A 17,337-nucleotide genomic window follows, 5' to 3' on the forward strand; every position below is an offset into this window, starting at 1 on the left:
AGATAGTTACTATTATATTTCAGAATCTTCATAATTAAACTAGAATCGTATTTCCATATTAAACAGGTAATCTATAAATCTAACCTATCGACAATGATTGGAAGCTCTTACCAATTTTCTAAAAATCCAATTATTTTTGCTGATACTAGGCCATTACCGAGATTTTTTTTATTGCAATTTTCTATACTAAAGTGATTTTCTTGTTGGAATATGTTCAAAGATGTCCACCGAATATAAATCCAAGTTGGCGGGACAGCATAACGCTCACATCGTTATGCATTAATTAGAGACAGTTAACTCGAAAATAAACTAATGTATAACTAATGTATATTTTTGCTGTTTTGTACCTTATCATGATTATTATACATCCAAATTCTAAATAATAAACAACTCGATAGAAATAGTATACCAACTTGCATTTTTATGTGTTCAATATAAAATTAAATTAATTATTCATACAATTACAATATAATACAAATAGCCTCAAAAGCAAAAAAAATTGGAATGCAAAATTCTTATTCATTTTTTCGTTTTCTTATTGAAATAAAGAATATTAAAACTAAATATCAAAGGTTGATTGTTAGTTTATGTATTTTAGTTTATAATTTAAATGGTGGTTTAACAAAATCATATACACGGTGGGCCATTTTTATCTATCCAACTAAATATCTCCCCAGGAAAGCTCTCAATGAAAAAAAAATCTCAACAATATTTATAGCGTGTTTGGCTCTTGGATTCATAAAATCTTGTAAGCTGTAAGAGACAGAACAAAAGATTAAATGTAAGGTTATCGTAAGTTGCCCCCTCCTCTCCGGCCTCCAGCTCGAAAGCTTTTGTAAAGGAAGAATTTTATTTGAGAGCTTTCCTGGGAAGATTTTTTAGGTGGATAGATTAAACGGACTTAGTTGTACTTCAATGTAAAAGCGAAAGAAAAGAATAAATATTTTGATGTCCGATTCTTTCAGCGTTTGAGTTAATAATCAACTATAACTATAATAATATAATATTATATAAAATCATTTTGATGGTAAACTAATAGATTTTGATTGTATATTCTTTAAATTATCTACATTACTAACACCATTCGATGTTGAATCTGTAATTGTTGTAGTTGGTGTAGTTGTTGCTATTGTTGTATCCATGATTTCAACTTTATTATCATTATCAGTATTAATATTTGAATGATTTGTATCTATATCCATTTTATTGCCATTTGTATCGTTATTATTTGTTACCGTTTCAGTACTTTCAGTATTTTCAGTATTACTACTTAAAGGCTGTATAACACCATGTTCTAATTCATAATCTTTAATAATATCATCTAAATGATAACGTTTACGATAATTGGTAAAGAACGATTTTAAATGTGCTTCATTTTTGGTACCAATCACATCAGCTATTGTTTTAAAATCTTTACCATATTTACGTACACCCTGTACCGCTAATAGTAACTCATCTTGTGTCCATTTAGCATTGATTTGTGTCTGTTGTGTTAATTGTTGCGCTGAGATATTTGTTGTATTGTTTATTATGTTTAAATGTTGTTGGATATTTGGTTGTAGATCTTGTATACCATCGCATGTTTTCTTCTTTAATGTGCTTATGATTTGTTTATTATGTTGGACCTATAACATGTAGGAGATGTTTATTATTCGGGGAAATTAAAAAAAATCAGATTTGGAAATAGGCACTTACTTGACGCTTTAATGATATAATTTCACGATCCATGGCACGTAACATTAATTGGCCATGTGGTGATGCAGCCATTGCAACTAAGTCATCATGATTAATATACATCCCACGTGGTGGGCGGCGCTTATGCCGTTGTATACTACCAACACCTCCACGCCTACCTGAAGTATGTGTACCTGGACCAGATGTTGGACGGGCTGTACCTGTACGTCTTTAAATACAATTATGTAATTTATGATTCAAAATATACTTTATAACTAACAAGATGCAACCGTAAAAATACAAGTCTCTAAGCTAGTAATTTTTAGAAGTATTTATAACAGCAAAGTCGTAATCGGAATTATCCTTGTTCGTATCTATTCAAGGTGGCTGTTTCTTTGATTTTTGACAAAATTGCGCTCAACGCTCGAGGTCACAAACTTGGTTTATTATTGGGACAACATCTTAAACAAGCCTGTTAAAAATCAGAACTACCGGATTTGACGTTAGCTGTGATATATTAAATTCCGTTGATAAATTTTGAAAGGCTTTATTTCGGAAAGTATTGGGTCTGCAGAGTCCATTGTTGTATCATATTGTAGCAAATTTAATCTACTTTAAAAACGGCTTTTCGAATTTTCACGGCTTTTTCGATTTTAGACAAAATTCCGTTCAGCGCTCAAGGTCACAAACTTGAATTATTCATTAGACCAACAACATAAACAAGTCTGCAAAAAATCGGAACTACCGGATTTGATACAGAACACCCCATACTTGCAAACGACAAGGTTACTGTATTATAAGCGGAAGAAGTGAAAACAAGTTAAAGAAATTGGGATAACAATTTGGATAAGAGATCTCTAAATGAAAGACCGTTAGTCGATTATTTTAAATCTTTATATCAATAAGCTTATCGGTCAAGTATTTTTACTAGTCGTCCCCACTACTATGATTTTTACCTCCAATGTTGATAACATGAATGACATAATTGTTGACCCTTTGTTGAATGATGTGTTAAGGAACAGCTAACTCCACAATTTCCACAAATACCTCCTGCCTCATTCTAGAGATATATAATATAAAAATAGTATTAAATAATAAAATATATAATTAATATTATATTGTTTGTTAATTATATTATAATTAATCAATAAATTGCAATTAATTAATATTTAATCAATTAATTACAAATATATTCATTTTATATATTAATTAATTATAAATATAATCAATTATCGTGAATTTTATTAACTCATTATAATGAATGAATATGTGCTTTATAAATGTAAATGATCAATTAATAGTAAATTAAATTAAATCAAAGCAAACTATAAATAATATAAATATAAATAATAATAATAAATAATTAAAATTAATAATAATATGATATAAATAGCAGTATAACATGCATGCTTCGTATTAATAATATAAATAATAAATATTAATTATAAGCATTCTTTATTAGGTATGTGATCACTTATGCATCGTAAATCCAAAATTATTTAATAACATTACAAAATTAAACAAGACCCACTCTTGGTCGAAGCATTGTGTTAAGCCCACTCTCGTAAACCTCCATACAAAAAAATTATTTGATCGTGGGCCATACTGCGAGGATTAAGTGAGCATATACCTAAATCTGTTATTACTATTTTTAACGAACATATAATAAAATAATATTGAAAACTTATCAAAAAAATCAATTTTCAATTTTGTACCAAGCTATCATCAAATCCGGCACTGGCTTTTTCGATTGCTTTTTTTTCTATGAACTGAAAGTCAACAGTTTAAGAATTTCTTTTGGTAAAAAAGATGGCGTGTAATAACCGATTTATTCTCATACATTCTGATTTAAAATTTCAATGAAAATTATCGACAACCAGATCAAATTGATTAAGTGTCGCCAAGAGGTATTCTTATGTTTATCAAGATTATTAGACCCCTGGAACACCTTTAGAGAAAGGTAGTTTAGGAAAAGTAGATGAAACTGGTGGCATTACAAAAGGGCTGTAGAGATTTACTCCCAGATGGGAATTATCCATAAGACAAAGCAGGATGTGTCTACAGCCGTGAGGTTACAAAGGAATGCGTGGAAGTAGCAAAAAATTACAGTCTGTTGACATTGACATTTGTATCATATTTGTACGTTATTCAAATATATGACAGTCTAATTTATATAATTTCTGAAAAAAGAAGAAATTTTAAAAAAAAAAAAAAAAAAGGTACAGTAAGTCTTGGCATTCTCAATAGTCAAAGAATATGAAAATAACACAAAGAGGATACGGAAGAGAAAGGCCTGGAAGTCCTTAGCAGAGAAGCCGTCAAAAGAGAATTTATTTCACAACAATTTTTACAATAGATTTTCGTTTTTAAGCAATTGGATCAATTTGAACCTTGAAAAAGTTCAAAATAGAGCAAGTATGTTAGTAACGATATATTCTTTGATGAATGTATCCATCTACGTTTTTGTTTAACAACGATAGCTCGAGCCAGAGGACTTCCCCGAACAACCAACGCGATTTTAGAAAAACATGTCTCTTTTAAACAAAACATGTCCTAATTCTTTTTCTTTTAAAATCCTTTTTTTTTAGATCAAATTCATTATTTTGAATGATTTTCAATAAATATGAATTATTTTATTATATACTAGATTAACAATAGTAGATAACTATAAATAGTGTATAGTAATATCGCATAGTATAATAGTATAGTAAAATATAACATAAAAATAATAATAAATATATAAATGAATGATTAAAAATATAATGTGGTAGGTAGTATGATTTAAATATAATATAAATATAATGTATAATGTATAATGTAGGTAAATATAATTTGTGTAGATAGGTAGGTATAATGATAATGAACAACAACAAACACAAACCTGTTGCAATAGATTTGATTTAATTGTTGTTGTTGTTGTATTTGTTGTATTATTATCATTGTTGATATTACTAGTTGTAGTTGTAATACAATGTGATGGTGAACCACAACCACTTTTACGTCTAATACCACGATGTATTGTCCATTTCTACAACACACATACCAACCACTATAACATATAACTTAAAAATAATACCTAAAGTATGCCAGTTCAATTTATGGGTTCGCAAAAAGTTACGTCTAAGTGTAATTGGGATGATGATTAAATTTCGACAAAACAAGTGAAAACTAACAATTGACGGAATTAATTGTTGAAATACCATATATAGACAGTGTTGATTAAGTAATCGTTTCGTTTTTTTTACGTCTTGTAAGCAAAGAAAGATAGCCACAGTCGTGTTGTATAACACGATTGTGGCTATCACACAAATAACTGATATTCCCATTTAATACATACTATATAAATATTCTAATCAAATTTGCACCCTAACGGATAAACAGTGATGTTTACGAAAAAATGTTTCAAACAAAAGTTTTTAATTTTTTATAAGGAACATTTTTTAAATTAAAGTTTTGTTCTATCTCTAACGGTTTAAAAGGCGAGTCCTTTGGACTCAAGACCTTGGCCAATTTTGTTCATTTACGAAATCAACCTCACTACTTATGTCCTGAGCACGCTATAAAATTTTGGCATGATATCTCTTTTTCATTCAGACGGATAACCAGAAATGGATTTTATGAACACCTATTCCAAAATTTTGTTCGAAGCATCAATATTTTTATTCGTTACAAACTTGGGACTGAACTTAGCATACCATGTTATGTTTCATATATACATCGTATAAAAATCGCAAGTCCATGCTAACTCGAGCACATTAAAGGCATGATCAACCCATGACACCATCACGAGGTGAATGGGACAAAAAAACTCGTTGAATAGTTCACTCACCCTGTAATCCGCAGGTTGATCATGCCTTTAATAGGTCGAATTAGTACGGATGTGCGGGTTTTTTGTCCTTTGCGTTCATCCTATGATGTCTAAAAAGGCAGAATGTAAAATTGGATTCTGTGAGGACAAATTTGTTATTATATTATTATTTAGTTGATTGGTAAACTCGGAAGCAACTTTTTGTGAATCCACTGATTTTAAACTTTTAATAATTTGACTATTCCTTTATATCTTCCTCATTACACTTGATATTTTATAAAATTTATTTTTTTTCTCTTCTGTTGGTTTAAAAAAAACGTATATATATTTTGTCACTAACTAAAATATGTCCATCAATTTACTGCTGGAAGTCCAATTTTCAAAATTAATTCTGTGATACCTTACTTCATTTATCGAAAATTCTAAAAATATTTTATAACTTCCGTAATACAAGAAACTATAAGGTGAAACTGTTAAAATATTTTTCTTTTAACAAGACACATCGAAGCTCTTTGTACACGACGCTATTCGACCAACAGTAATATTCTAGCTATATTACAGACCACTCAGTAAAAAGAGATAAGAAAAAGTTTCTACCGAACTCGTTTTCGACATAACATTTCTTCCTTTTTTTTTCTTCTCTATGGAGTCTGAAAAGTTTCGAAGAATAATAGCATTACCATATAATTTTTTGGTGGGAGCTTTTGTCGAACCACCAAATAGTAAATTTATTCCGTCGGAAAAACATAATAGCATAGTTTTTTACACAAGTTATATTAACCATTGATATAACTACGTCAGCTTGGTTTCCCTACGTCAGCGGAATACTCTTTCTTCTAGTTGATAACTCAATTACAAAATACATTCATAGTGCCTCAGTAGAGTCGTGTAAAAAGAGTGGAACCCTCAAAATACAACGTCATATAAAATCAAATAGTTTATACAAGGTGTGGCATAGAAATCTGAAGATTATTTAAATTAAATAAAACCTAAAATTTAAATTTATTACGTGTATTAAAGGCTGCAGATTCAAGGCAAAAGGCGATCACTTCTAGTTTTTAATTCATATCTTTCTAAATTTACAAGGTTATCTTTAGAAATCTTAAGAGCGCAAAGTCCTAAATTTTGTGTTAAGGCATTTAATTTAATAGTATCAAATTAAAGCTTTTATCTCCTACAAATGGGAAAAAGAGGACATGGACACGACATTCTTGCACACGCAAAGCAGATTATCTGGTGTTCGACACTTGGTAAATTATTTTCTCATATAATCTGTCACTAAATTGAAAAATTGTCGCACGCATGAAGGCGAACGCCCTTTATAGAGAAAGAAGTTGTTATGCCAAGCATGATTCATTTACATAAGAATCTCTTGGAAAAGACATTTGGAAACGCATCTTCACTGCAAATATCGAGTGCTTCGAATGAATTTTAGACATTCTGTTCGCCAATGCGTTTTCGCCAAGGTTTAACTTCGTCGACCGAGATTCCACGGGAATCATCGTATGGTTTAAAAAGTTGAGCACAAGAGTTTTCATCAAAATTTTTCATTTTGTTAGGAAAAATACAAGCAAATTGTTAGTTCAAATTTATGTGGACAGATTCTCTACTGGGGGAGAGGGGTAGTTGAGACAAATACCCCCGTTCTCACGGTTCTGATTAATTTGATAAAAGAAATTTGAAATTGTTCAACTATGCTTTCACCTTGTATAATACAACATCCATACATTCATTATTTTATAATTCGCTAATTATAATAATATTAATGATAATCACTACTAATTATATTTAATTTATATACTACATATTATATATTTATTTATAATTACTATAATATAATAATATATAATAATAATAATTAATAAAATCAAGTGATTACTCATTAATATTAATTATAGTACTTTGAATTATAAAAAAAAAGAAACAGATTCACAATTAAAAATCAATCGACAACAAAAACCATATCAATTTGAGAACACTTTAAACGAAGTGTTTTTATTTTTAATTAATTAATAAATATAAATTAAAAATTAATTTTAATTAATTTGATTTATATTTATTAATAAAAATAAAATGATAAGAGAATATATGTGAAGATGTAAGATAGAAATGATAATGGATTCAATATAAATAAAACAATTATATATTCGTAACAAAATATTATCTATTTATTAATTATTATTAATATTATTATATTATATTTATATGTATTAATTCATTAATTAATAATTAATATTTAATTCAATTGTATATAATATGTATATATATTTATATGTATGTATTGTATGTATATTCTAATTACAAAATATTTTAATTACATTCATTAATATAATAAAAAAAAAAAAAAGTTTTTATAATTACATAAAAATAGTTAATATTAATTAATATTTAAACAGAGTGTTTGGGGGTTGTGATAGTTAAATATTGAGACATTTATCAGATTGGTTATTTAAGACCTTTTAATCACAATAAAATTACTATTCTTATTTTAACGGTTTTTCGGAAAATTCAGCATTTTTTTCAAATTTGTTTCTATTATAGAAATACGAAGAGAAAAATAAATTTTTAACTACAAATTATACAAAATGCCTCAAAATCTTGAGGCATGAATCTTCTTAAAAAAATTCTTATACAAAAGAGAAACAAGATACATTTTATAAAAAATATGTACGTATCTCTCTTAAAATAAAAAATAACTCTGTGTATCTTAGAAACTTACATTGTCGGAGGCGTTGCGAAAGAGTACCCGGAAAATCAAAAATAAAATAAGATTTAATTAAAATTTAATATTTTCTCCAAATGCATTGATTGTGAGACATTATAGTATTACAATTATTTATCGTTGCCGAAAATTAGGTCATTATAAAATAAACAGCAATTTTACCATTAAATTAAAAATAATAATCATCTTTATAGAAAATTTTGTATCATAAATATATTTTTCAAAGTGGAACTTTTTATGCGAGGCATGAAAATTGAGAATTAACTTGTAGAAAAGTAACAAGATGGTTGCTAGTAGACTACTATTTGTCCCTTTCTTATTTTTAGAAGAATAAAACGAATAGATCCATCTTGACTCATCATCAACTTTGCTAAATTTGATTTAAAACAATCTTAATTAAATTTCCCCACTACTTAATTCAATTTTTAACTTAATCACACCTCCTTCAAACATTCTGTATAATAAATAATAATATAAAAATAATTTTTATATTATTATATTCATAATAAATGTACAACTTAACTTAGCTATTGTATAATTTACTTTATTCATTAAGATAAAAATATTATTAATAATTATAATAATGTTAATAATATTTATATATAATTATTAAATAACAATCAATTATTTGTTTATAATGTTTTAATTGTGAATCTGTTGTTTTCATTTATTTTTATTTTTGAATATTCGTTTATTTATTTTACTTATAAATCTATCTTCTAATTTTTTTTTTATTTTCAATATGTATTTATATGGTTATTGTATGTATCAATATTTATATAAAATAAAATAAAAATAAAATCAAAACAATAAATATAATAATAATAATCATATATAAATATTAATTAATTACAACATTTTAATTATTAAAAAGAAGTTCACTAACTGATTAAAAATTAATAATTCATGTGTAGGAATTAAAAAACTATATTCAAATTCCCTTATTCTTCAACTTTGTATACAAGATTTTTTTTAAGTTTAGCATCATCCATTTTGAACATTTTGATCAAAATCATTTTGTTTTGTTCTGTTATAAATAACACAAAAATAGATTCTCAAACTCTTAATAATTAAAATGATTAATTAAATTATTATTATTTATATTTTTTATAAAGAGTTCTTGTTTTTTAATATAAAAAATAATTTTTTTTTTCAATATAAAAAATGTATTTAATTATAATTATTAATAATAATGGAAATTGAATATAATTAAAAATAATAAATGATATAAATTAATAAACTTATTAAATCAAATGTATATGTATGTATATAAAAATGACGTGCGTCTATAATATGAAATGTTTTTTTTTTTTTTATTAATTAAATCAATTTTAATTAATCATTATTAATCAAATAAAATTTAATTAATATTTTTTTGATGTATAATTAATTGAACCACTTCACCTCATCTTTATTTATAATGTTTGATGATCAGTCTTTTAAAATTAATATTAAAATTTGAAGAAATATTTTTTATAATTAAAAAAAATATCGATTCTAAATCAAATCAATGACATTTTAAATAATATTAATAAAGTAAATAATTTTAAAAAGACATTATTACATACTACAAAGACTATTTTATTTATAAATTACACTATTACAATTTAATATAAGGTTTGCATACGTTACAATTTTGTATCGTTTCATATAATTTTTTTCTTTTGGTAAAACCAAGATCAACATCGGGAGTACTACATGGTACGATCTCAAAGATTAATCGCCATTTTGATATCATTCATTGTCATTACAACAAAGAGGGTAGAGCTAAGCGTATTTTCGTAATCAACGATGGAAAAGTTCTTTTAAGAAGGTTTATTCAAATTACAACATATATGACGCAACTGACTAACTTAATTAGCCTTACAATTTACATCCTAGCCTTTTTACTAAACGGCTAAATTTCAAATTACGTAAAAAAACAATTTCAAATGTCAGATATTTCATCTTCTTTGTCAAATGGTGACCCTATTGAATGAATGGGCTGAGCATCAGCCAACCAGTTCATTAAATGTTGTATTAAACCCTAACGCTTGTTGAGCGACGCCGTTTAGTAAAAAAGATAGCCTGTTAACTGAACGGCTAATTATGCTGTTTGACTTCGACATATACATATCGATCGTTTCCTTTTAATATTGAAGTGCTAAAATACACGTTTTATTAGATTAAAAATCTGTTTAATAATGGCAGTGGTTAACTGAAATGCTCTAAAATCAACTGACATGATTATTCTCAACGTCCGTTATTCAGCTAAAAGTACGTTGAGAAGAACATCAGGCGTATATAATGATTCAAATTTCAAAATAATATTACAGGTTCTCGAAGTGTTAAGTAAAAAAATATTTTTGAACTGTTTGATGATTCATTTTATATTATGCGAGGTTTTTAGGCGTACGATAAAAAAATTGTAACGTATGTAAGTAGCCTAGGAGCTCCTATTAAATGATCGTCAATTAGTTATATCAATTAATATTATTTATTTCAATGTACAGTTATAATCAAATTAAAACCAGTTGGAGCACAGTCTAAGTGAATGCTACATATAATATATACAATACGTACATTTAGTCTGTGACTTACTGGTTATAGTTATCGCATTTTAGTGTACATACACATTTTATGATGAAAAAACAACACAACATAACACAACATTAATCAAAAATTATTTATTCATTAATTTTTAATTAATTTTCAATGATGTTCAACAACAACACTTATTACAAAGTTCATCAATCAACTATCTTTCATAGTACAGTTACTGGATCACTGAAATCACTCTCTTCCCCCTAATCGAATTTTTTTTTCCTTCTAATCGAATTTTTATTCCAAGCCAGTCTTAAAACTACAATAGTGACCGCCCGCCTAAATAATTTATGGGTAATTTTTTCTTTAATTTACATTTTAATTATATAAATTATCAATATATATCGGGGTGCTAAATGTCTAGAGACCGCCGTGGATCAAAACACTTATTGTGTTCAACCCCGGTCGTTGTTTGTAGTCTAAAAAGCATCAGTATTAACTGAAAGCGTACCAAAATCTCATAACTACCCTGATCTATTGTTACGCCACATGTACACTTACATGCTAAATCTTAGAAAGAAGTTAATAAACTTCCGTTTAAGATCCAGCGTGTAAACGTGGCCATTGAATTTAAAAAAGTTGGAAATCAGGAGTCTACTATTGAAATCGGTATTTACATATTTACTAAAAATTTGAAACATCTCAAAAAAAACTTTTAATTAAAAAAGGCTAAAATTTTACAATCAATTTCATATTGAATAGCAATTTTTTATAATAATTCTAATTACGTTAATGATTGATTTGGTTAAACAAGATGGATGACTGATATAGATCTGCTTAAATGTTATGTTGTGTTATTATTTAATCGTCATCAAAACAATATGCATCTAACTGAAAGTAATCACCCGCACATAAATAATTTTTTTTTTTCAAAATTATATACATAATTATTTTTCAATATTTAAAACGAACAAGTAAAATCATACGTGCAAGTCGGCCTTCACGTGTTTAGATATATTAAAGTTTACAAAGAGCCAAGAGTCACTGTACTATTTTAAAATGTGGTAATTTTAAATTTTCACAAGTGAAACAAATCGATAATCGATTTTATCTGAATACCACCATACTCCGGAATAAAGATATCGTAATTGAATCTGAGGAACTCTTAGGAACCTTTAGGAAAAAGTTCGTATTTTATTTTTTTAAATTGTTTCCAAAGACTCTTAAGACATTTTTGTATCTTTTTTTAATACAAAATCCGTTGTTTCGAGTATAATACAATGAATTTGTGGGCATACAGAAAATACGATTTGGATATTTTTAATTTACACAAGGGGTAAACCAACCGATAACAAAAATTAGAACCAAATCTTTGCTGCTGAGATGCAAAATAAAATCTTGAAAGCCTGGATCGAAACGAAGTTCAAACATGTAAGAATATTTTTAGATCACTAGTTTCTGATCAGTTTTAACCGTACAAGCATAATGGTCACAATTTTCAATCATAAACCATTCTTTGACTTTTTTTTACTTGTCGTTTATCGTTAATTTTTACTTGTTTTTTATTTTGATATTTTATTACGCAAAATATAAAACCTAAAAATAAATCGGAAATAATGCGCATTAAATATTAAGAGTTATTCTGTAATATAAAGTGGAAGTAACTTTTTCCAAGAAATCGTTTATTTTCCAGACAAAATTTAGAGATCGAAATTTTATAATTATAAAGAAGCTCGGGCCTATCGGTTTTTGGCATAAAATCGTTCAAAATTCATCTTCAATCTGTATAAATAATATTCATTTTAAACTAGTTTACAGCCCAAATAGTGTTCTGTATAATTATGAAAATTTTTTTTTTGTGTATTTTTGAATACTTATTTTTAAGGATCTTTCACAATCCAATATAATTTTCGCTCGCTAGACTCTTCGTACGGATGAAACTGTCAAAAACTATGTACCTACTATTGAATGAATATTGTAATAGTCAAAACTATAATAAGCAAAACAAATTGATCCAAAACATTAACGACCTACATGTGAGACGATCATCGATGATGATGACGTAGTTGTTGTTGTATCATCATTATTATTATGATTATTATTATTATTTAAATTAATATTATTACTTATAGTACTACTTGTATTTAATAACAACGATGGACGATTAATTGTTGTATGCGATTGTTGTGATTGTGATATGATTATTGTTGTTGTAGTTGTTGTTGTTGTTACATTAACATTATTTATTGATGCTAATATAGCATTATTAGTTGTGTGATCGCCTACCTTATCATCTGTATCTGATTCATCAGCTGATGCTGAACCACCCCCGCCACCTGTACCAACACCACCGTTATCTGATGTGTTACCATCAGACGTTGCACTTATATCTATGACACCACCAGTTGTAGCACCACCACCTCCGCCACCAGAAACAACTACACCACCTACAATTGTTGTGCCATCACGTTGTGTTGTTAATTTACGTGCTTGTTTGTCCATTAAACTTGTACGCGTACGTGTTTTCTTCCATGAGTAATAATATTTGACTAAACTAGCAATACTTTTATCCGGTAACTATAAATTAATTATAATTAATTAGTTTTTCTTGGGATTATTTATTAGAATTACCGATCGTAGTAATTGAGCAACGGTTTTTGTTCACGTCATGTTTAAGTGGTAGTTCTCGTTTATTAAAGAGGAGGCTCTGCAGGAGTTGACTATGCAAAATATGAAAATAGGAAGAACATTTTTTTAAATCTTTTATCTTATTAAACAATCTTGATTACTCTCGTTAAAAGTTCTCAGAAGAATTTTAACAAAAATTACCGTTTCCGCAATAAATTTATAACAATGACGCAAAAATTCAACACGTTTGTTACTGAATAGGCCGTTAATAGGTCGAATAATTATTGAAACAAAAATTATGGTCCAATCGCTGGCCGTCAAGGTTTGGTCAAAAGACGAATAAAATAATTCGTTACAGACGTTAATTTATTTACTTGAGATATCTTGCCAAAAGCAACTCATTTTTTGCAAGGTAAAACTCCATTTTGTTTCTATTGATTAGCTTATTAAATTAAAAGAAGTCATCTAAGAAAATTTACTACGATCAGTTTCTAGACCAATAATTTGACTTTAAATAAACTAACCATTTGTCGTATACGATGAAAACTTTTACCATGAAATTGAAATGCTTGTTCAAACAATACTTTGTCCTCAACAGACCATTCATCGGGAAATGGTGTAAAATTAGCTAAATCAAGTACAGCACGTTCTAAATCATGTTTATGCCAAAATAGCATACCCAATGCTTGTTCACCATTGTAGCCATATTTCTCTTTTGCTAACGTTATGTATTCATCCACTAAAATATGAATTAAGACTTGATTAAGTTAATACTCAAAATTATTCACTATTCAGGGTTCACTAACCAAAAATAGCATCCCTAATTTGTATGTGTGTCAATTATATGACCCCTTTATTATCTTATTCTTGCTAAAAACGTATGGCAAATGTTATCATCTCTTTACATGACATGAGATTATCATCCCAGCCATACGTTTGGATATTACAATCGACTTCAATAACTCGAATCTGACGGAAAAAATACAAAAATTCCAGTTCTCTGAATTTATTGATATCCAAAAAAGTTTATTCTAAACTAACTCCGATTTCTCGATATTTTCCGAGAAGATGACCTTCGCAGGTAACTACGAGCTTCGAGTAATTAAGATAATGAAATTATAGTCCCGCCTTTGGAAGATTTTCTAAACTTCAAGAAACAAAAGAATTCGTCGAATAGAAGCTTTAATAATTCGTCGAGTAGATAATTTAAGAGTTATTGAATTTCGATTGTATTTATATTTAAAAACTGTACTCCAATAAAGCAATTCACTTCAACCGAGCTTATTTACTTCAAACTTCTGTTTAAGGCTTTAATTATATTATAAATTAATGAATTTCGGTATTTTTGATAAATGAACCGTCAGTGATATTGGTTATATTCGTTTTGGATACTCACACGCTTTAAACACAGTCACAAAGCTCGCTTAGGGTTTTTATGATTCCGAGAGTGCTCATAAGACGTACTCGTGTGTGTTTATGAACAACGTAAGCCAAAACGAACAACAAAAAGTACGCTTATGAGCGTAGTCGTCTAAACAACGAAAACGAATATAGCCAACATATGATATAAATATTCACAATTATTATATTAAAGAGCAGTGTGTTTCGTGGACGATATCGCCCCATTGTGGGCGCTTTGCAATTTAATATTGATATATTTGCACACATTAAAACAAACGGGGAAAATTATAGGATAAACAAATAAAACGATTTGTTATAGAAGTTAGCGTAAATGACTTCACTTATAAAACTAATGTAAGTAGGATTTCGTATGTTCCCGACCGATTCTTATGTATGGTATACAGATTTAAATTTGATCTGAAACTTAGATGAAAGAAGTCCCCTAAAACATTATTTTTCCAAAAACAAATTCATTGATTGTGAAAATATGGTGCAGTTTTTGATATTTTATAATTTTTATATGTACTTAATATCAAAGCCGTATATTAAACTTAAAATTGATTCATTTCTAAATCGAAGTAATAAGTTTAGACTGATATTTTATTTCAAAAAAGATGTGAGGTGGAAAAATGTAATTAAATTTTGTTATACGAAAATAATCTGTGAATCGGAGCGAAATAATAAACATATTAATAAAAAAAACAAAAGTACTAAACATAAATCTCAAAATATATTTTTTCGTTTGCTAAAACACCAAACGTCACAATTTACGAATTGGTATGATTTATAAATTTACGTAATTTAAGGGCAAAATTTACCAATCCATGTTTTTAAGCTTTTTTGTTGTTGTTGTTGTTTTTTTTTTGTCATACTAAGCTTCAAATATTTCTAAGTCTTAAAAAATTTTTGAAACTTTTGATTTGGGAAGGAAAATACTCAACACATTTTTCATTAAAACAAATCGTTTCAAAATTAGGGGACAAAATTGAAAATAAATGACCTATTTATCTAAATCGTGTAAAACTTCTTCTCTGAATTCGTTTAAGCACTATCATGACACTTCATTTTACCGTCAGAATATATTAGAATACAATGCAACAAAACTGTGTTATAGAAATCGTTTAGAAGATGTCTCCTCCGAAAATTAGCCCAAGAAGAATGCCCTATTTTTCACCCCATAAACTTGAAGTGGATACAAAAATCAATATTTATTATATTTTAAAAATCTTACATTTTGTTTCCGGAATGTCGACTGTTGGTGACCACACTAATAAAGCTCTATCTTGTAATGTATCGGGCCTCCTTGTTTCAACTGGCTGTAATGGTGGACATACAGCTTGGTAGTCTCGTCCAACACGAATCTTATCAACTGGCACTATATACAACAACATAAAACGATATATTCACTAGAATTCAATTTGTACAAAATATTTTTACTTCAATATTCAATAAATTTTGATTCTAGCCTAATTCGACATTTAAAAATTTTTTCAAAATTTTTATTTAAAAAAAAATTATACAAATTATTAATAAAATGGTGTAAAATTATTTTTAAAAAAAATATTATATACCACTTTCATCTTCACTAGTTGATTCTGCAACAACATGTCCATTGGGGCTCGGCCCCCGAGATCTTCTGCCATTTCGTGCATTTTCAGACCCCTTCTCTGCGAGCACCATATTTCATATACCTTTTTATTATTTATACAATTTTTTAATAAATTTACAAAATAAAAAATTAAATTTGAATAGTTTTTAATTGAAATAAATTGATTTAGGAGAATTATCTAAACGACAAACAAGCGTAGCTACTACCAAACCAATGTTCAGTGTATTACATTACACATAACATAACACACTAGCACTGCTTTTCAATGTTACACTTTTTCACTTGTAGAAATACTTTTATAATTCATTTAAGCATTGTAGTTTCATAGAGCATGTAGCATTTATTCTTCATGATGCTGCATTCATTTTATACAAGAAGCTTTATTAAACATAAATAGTAATTTATTTGAACACCATGTGGCACCACATATTTAGGTCATACAAAGCCATATGATTTAATTATATTACAGTTTATAAAATTATTAAAATATTATAAGTTTTTGTAAATCATGTTTATAAAATTATTAAAATATTATAAGTTTTTGTAAATCATGTCAAATAAATTTCTTATAAATGTACGAGATTTTCAAAATTTATATTTTCTATACTTGAGTAATTGTAATTTAAATTGTAACATGTAAATTGTAGAGAACGAATTTACATGTGTATAAGTAAACAGAATCGATTTTGCAAAAATCGGTATATAGGATAGCAGTAAATTATCAACACAGAAAGTCATTTAAAATTAATTCAAAAGTTGAAAAAAAATCTAAAATTATATGACGTACTAACTCTTGCAGCCTCTGAGTAGACTTCATTCTTGGTGCTTCCTTTATTGTTAATTTTTCAAAATGCTCGAATTGCGTTAAATATTAATTCTCATATAAAAGTTATGAAGAGCTGAAATTATTATTATTAAATTTTCTACTTTATATTTATACCATGCATATGAAATATACATAGTATATTAAGT

The 17,337-nt window shown here is 27.5% G+C and overlaps 1 protein-coding gene across 1 annotated transcript; it reads right to left on the reverse strand.

Moving 5' to 3' along the window:
• Positions 1-577: 577 nt before the first annotated feature.
• On the reverse strand, positions 578-16,579 carry LOC123293513 (REST corepressor 1). Its single transcript, XM_044874364.1, has 7 exons — positions 16,328-16,579; positions 15,988-16,131; positions 13,880-14,094; positions 13,014-13,304; positions 2,631-2,734; positions 1,696-1,903; positions 578-1,625 (listed from the first exon to the last, which is right to left on the reverse strand). The coding sequence occupies exons 1-7, from the start codon at positions 16,434-16,436 to the stop codon at positions 1,017-1,019; spliced, it is 1,680 nt and encodes a 559-aa protein (XP_044730299.1). The 5' UTR covers positions 16,437-16,579; the 3' UTR covers positions 578-1,016.
• Between the last annotated feature and the right edge of the window lie 758 nt (positions 16,580-17,337).

The sequence above is a fragment of the Chrysoperla carnea genome, chromosome 2 (assembly GCF_905475395.1).
Source record: "Chrysoperla carnea chromosome 2, inChrCarn1.1, whole genome shotgun sequence".
Classification (NCBI taxonomy): Eukaryota; Metazoa; Arthropoda; class Insecta; order Neuroptera; family Chrysopidae; genus Chrysoperla; species Chrysoperla carnea.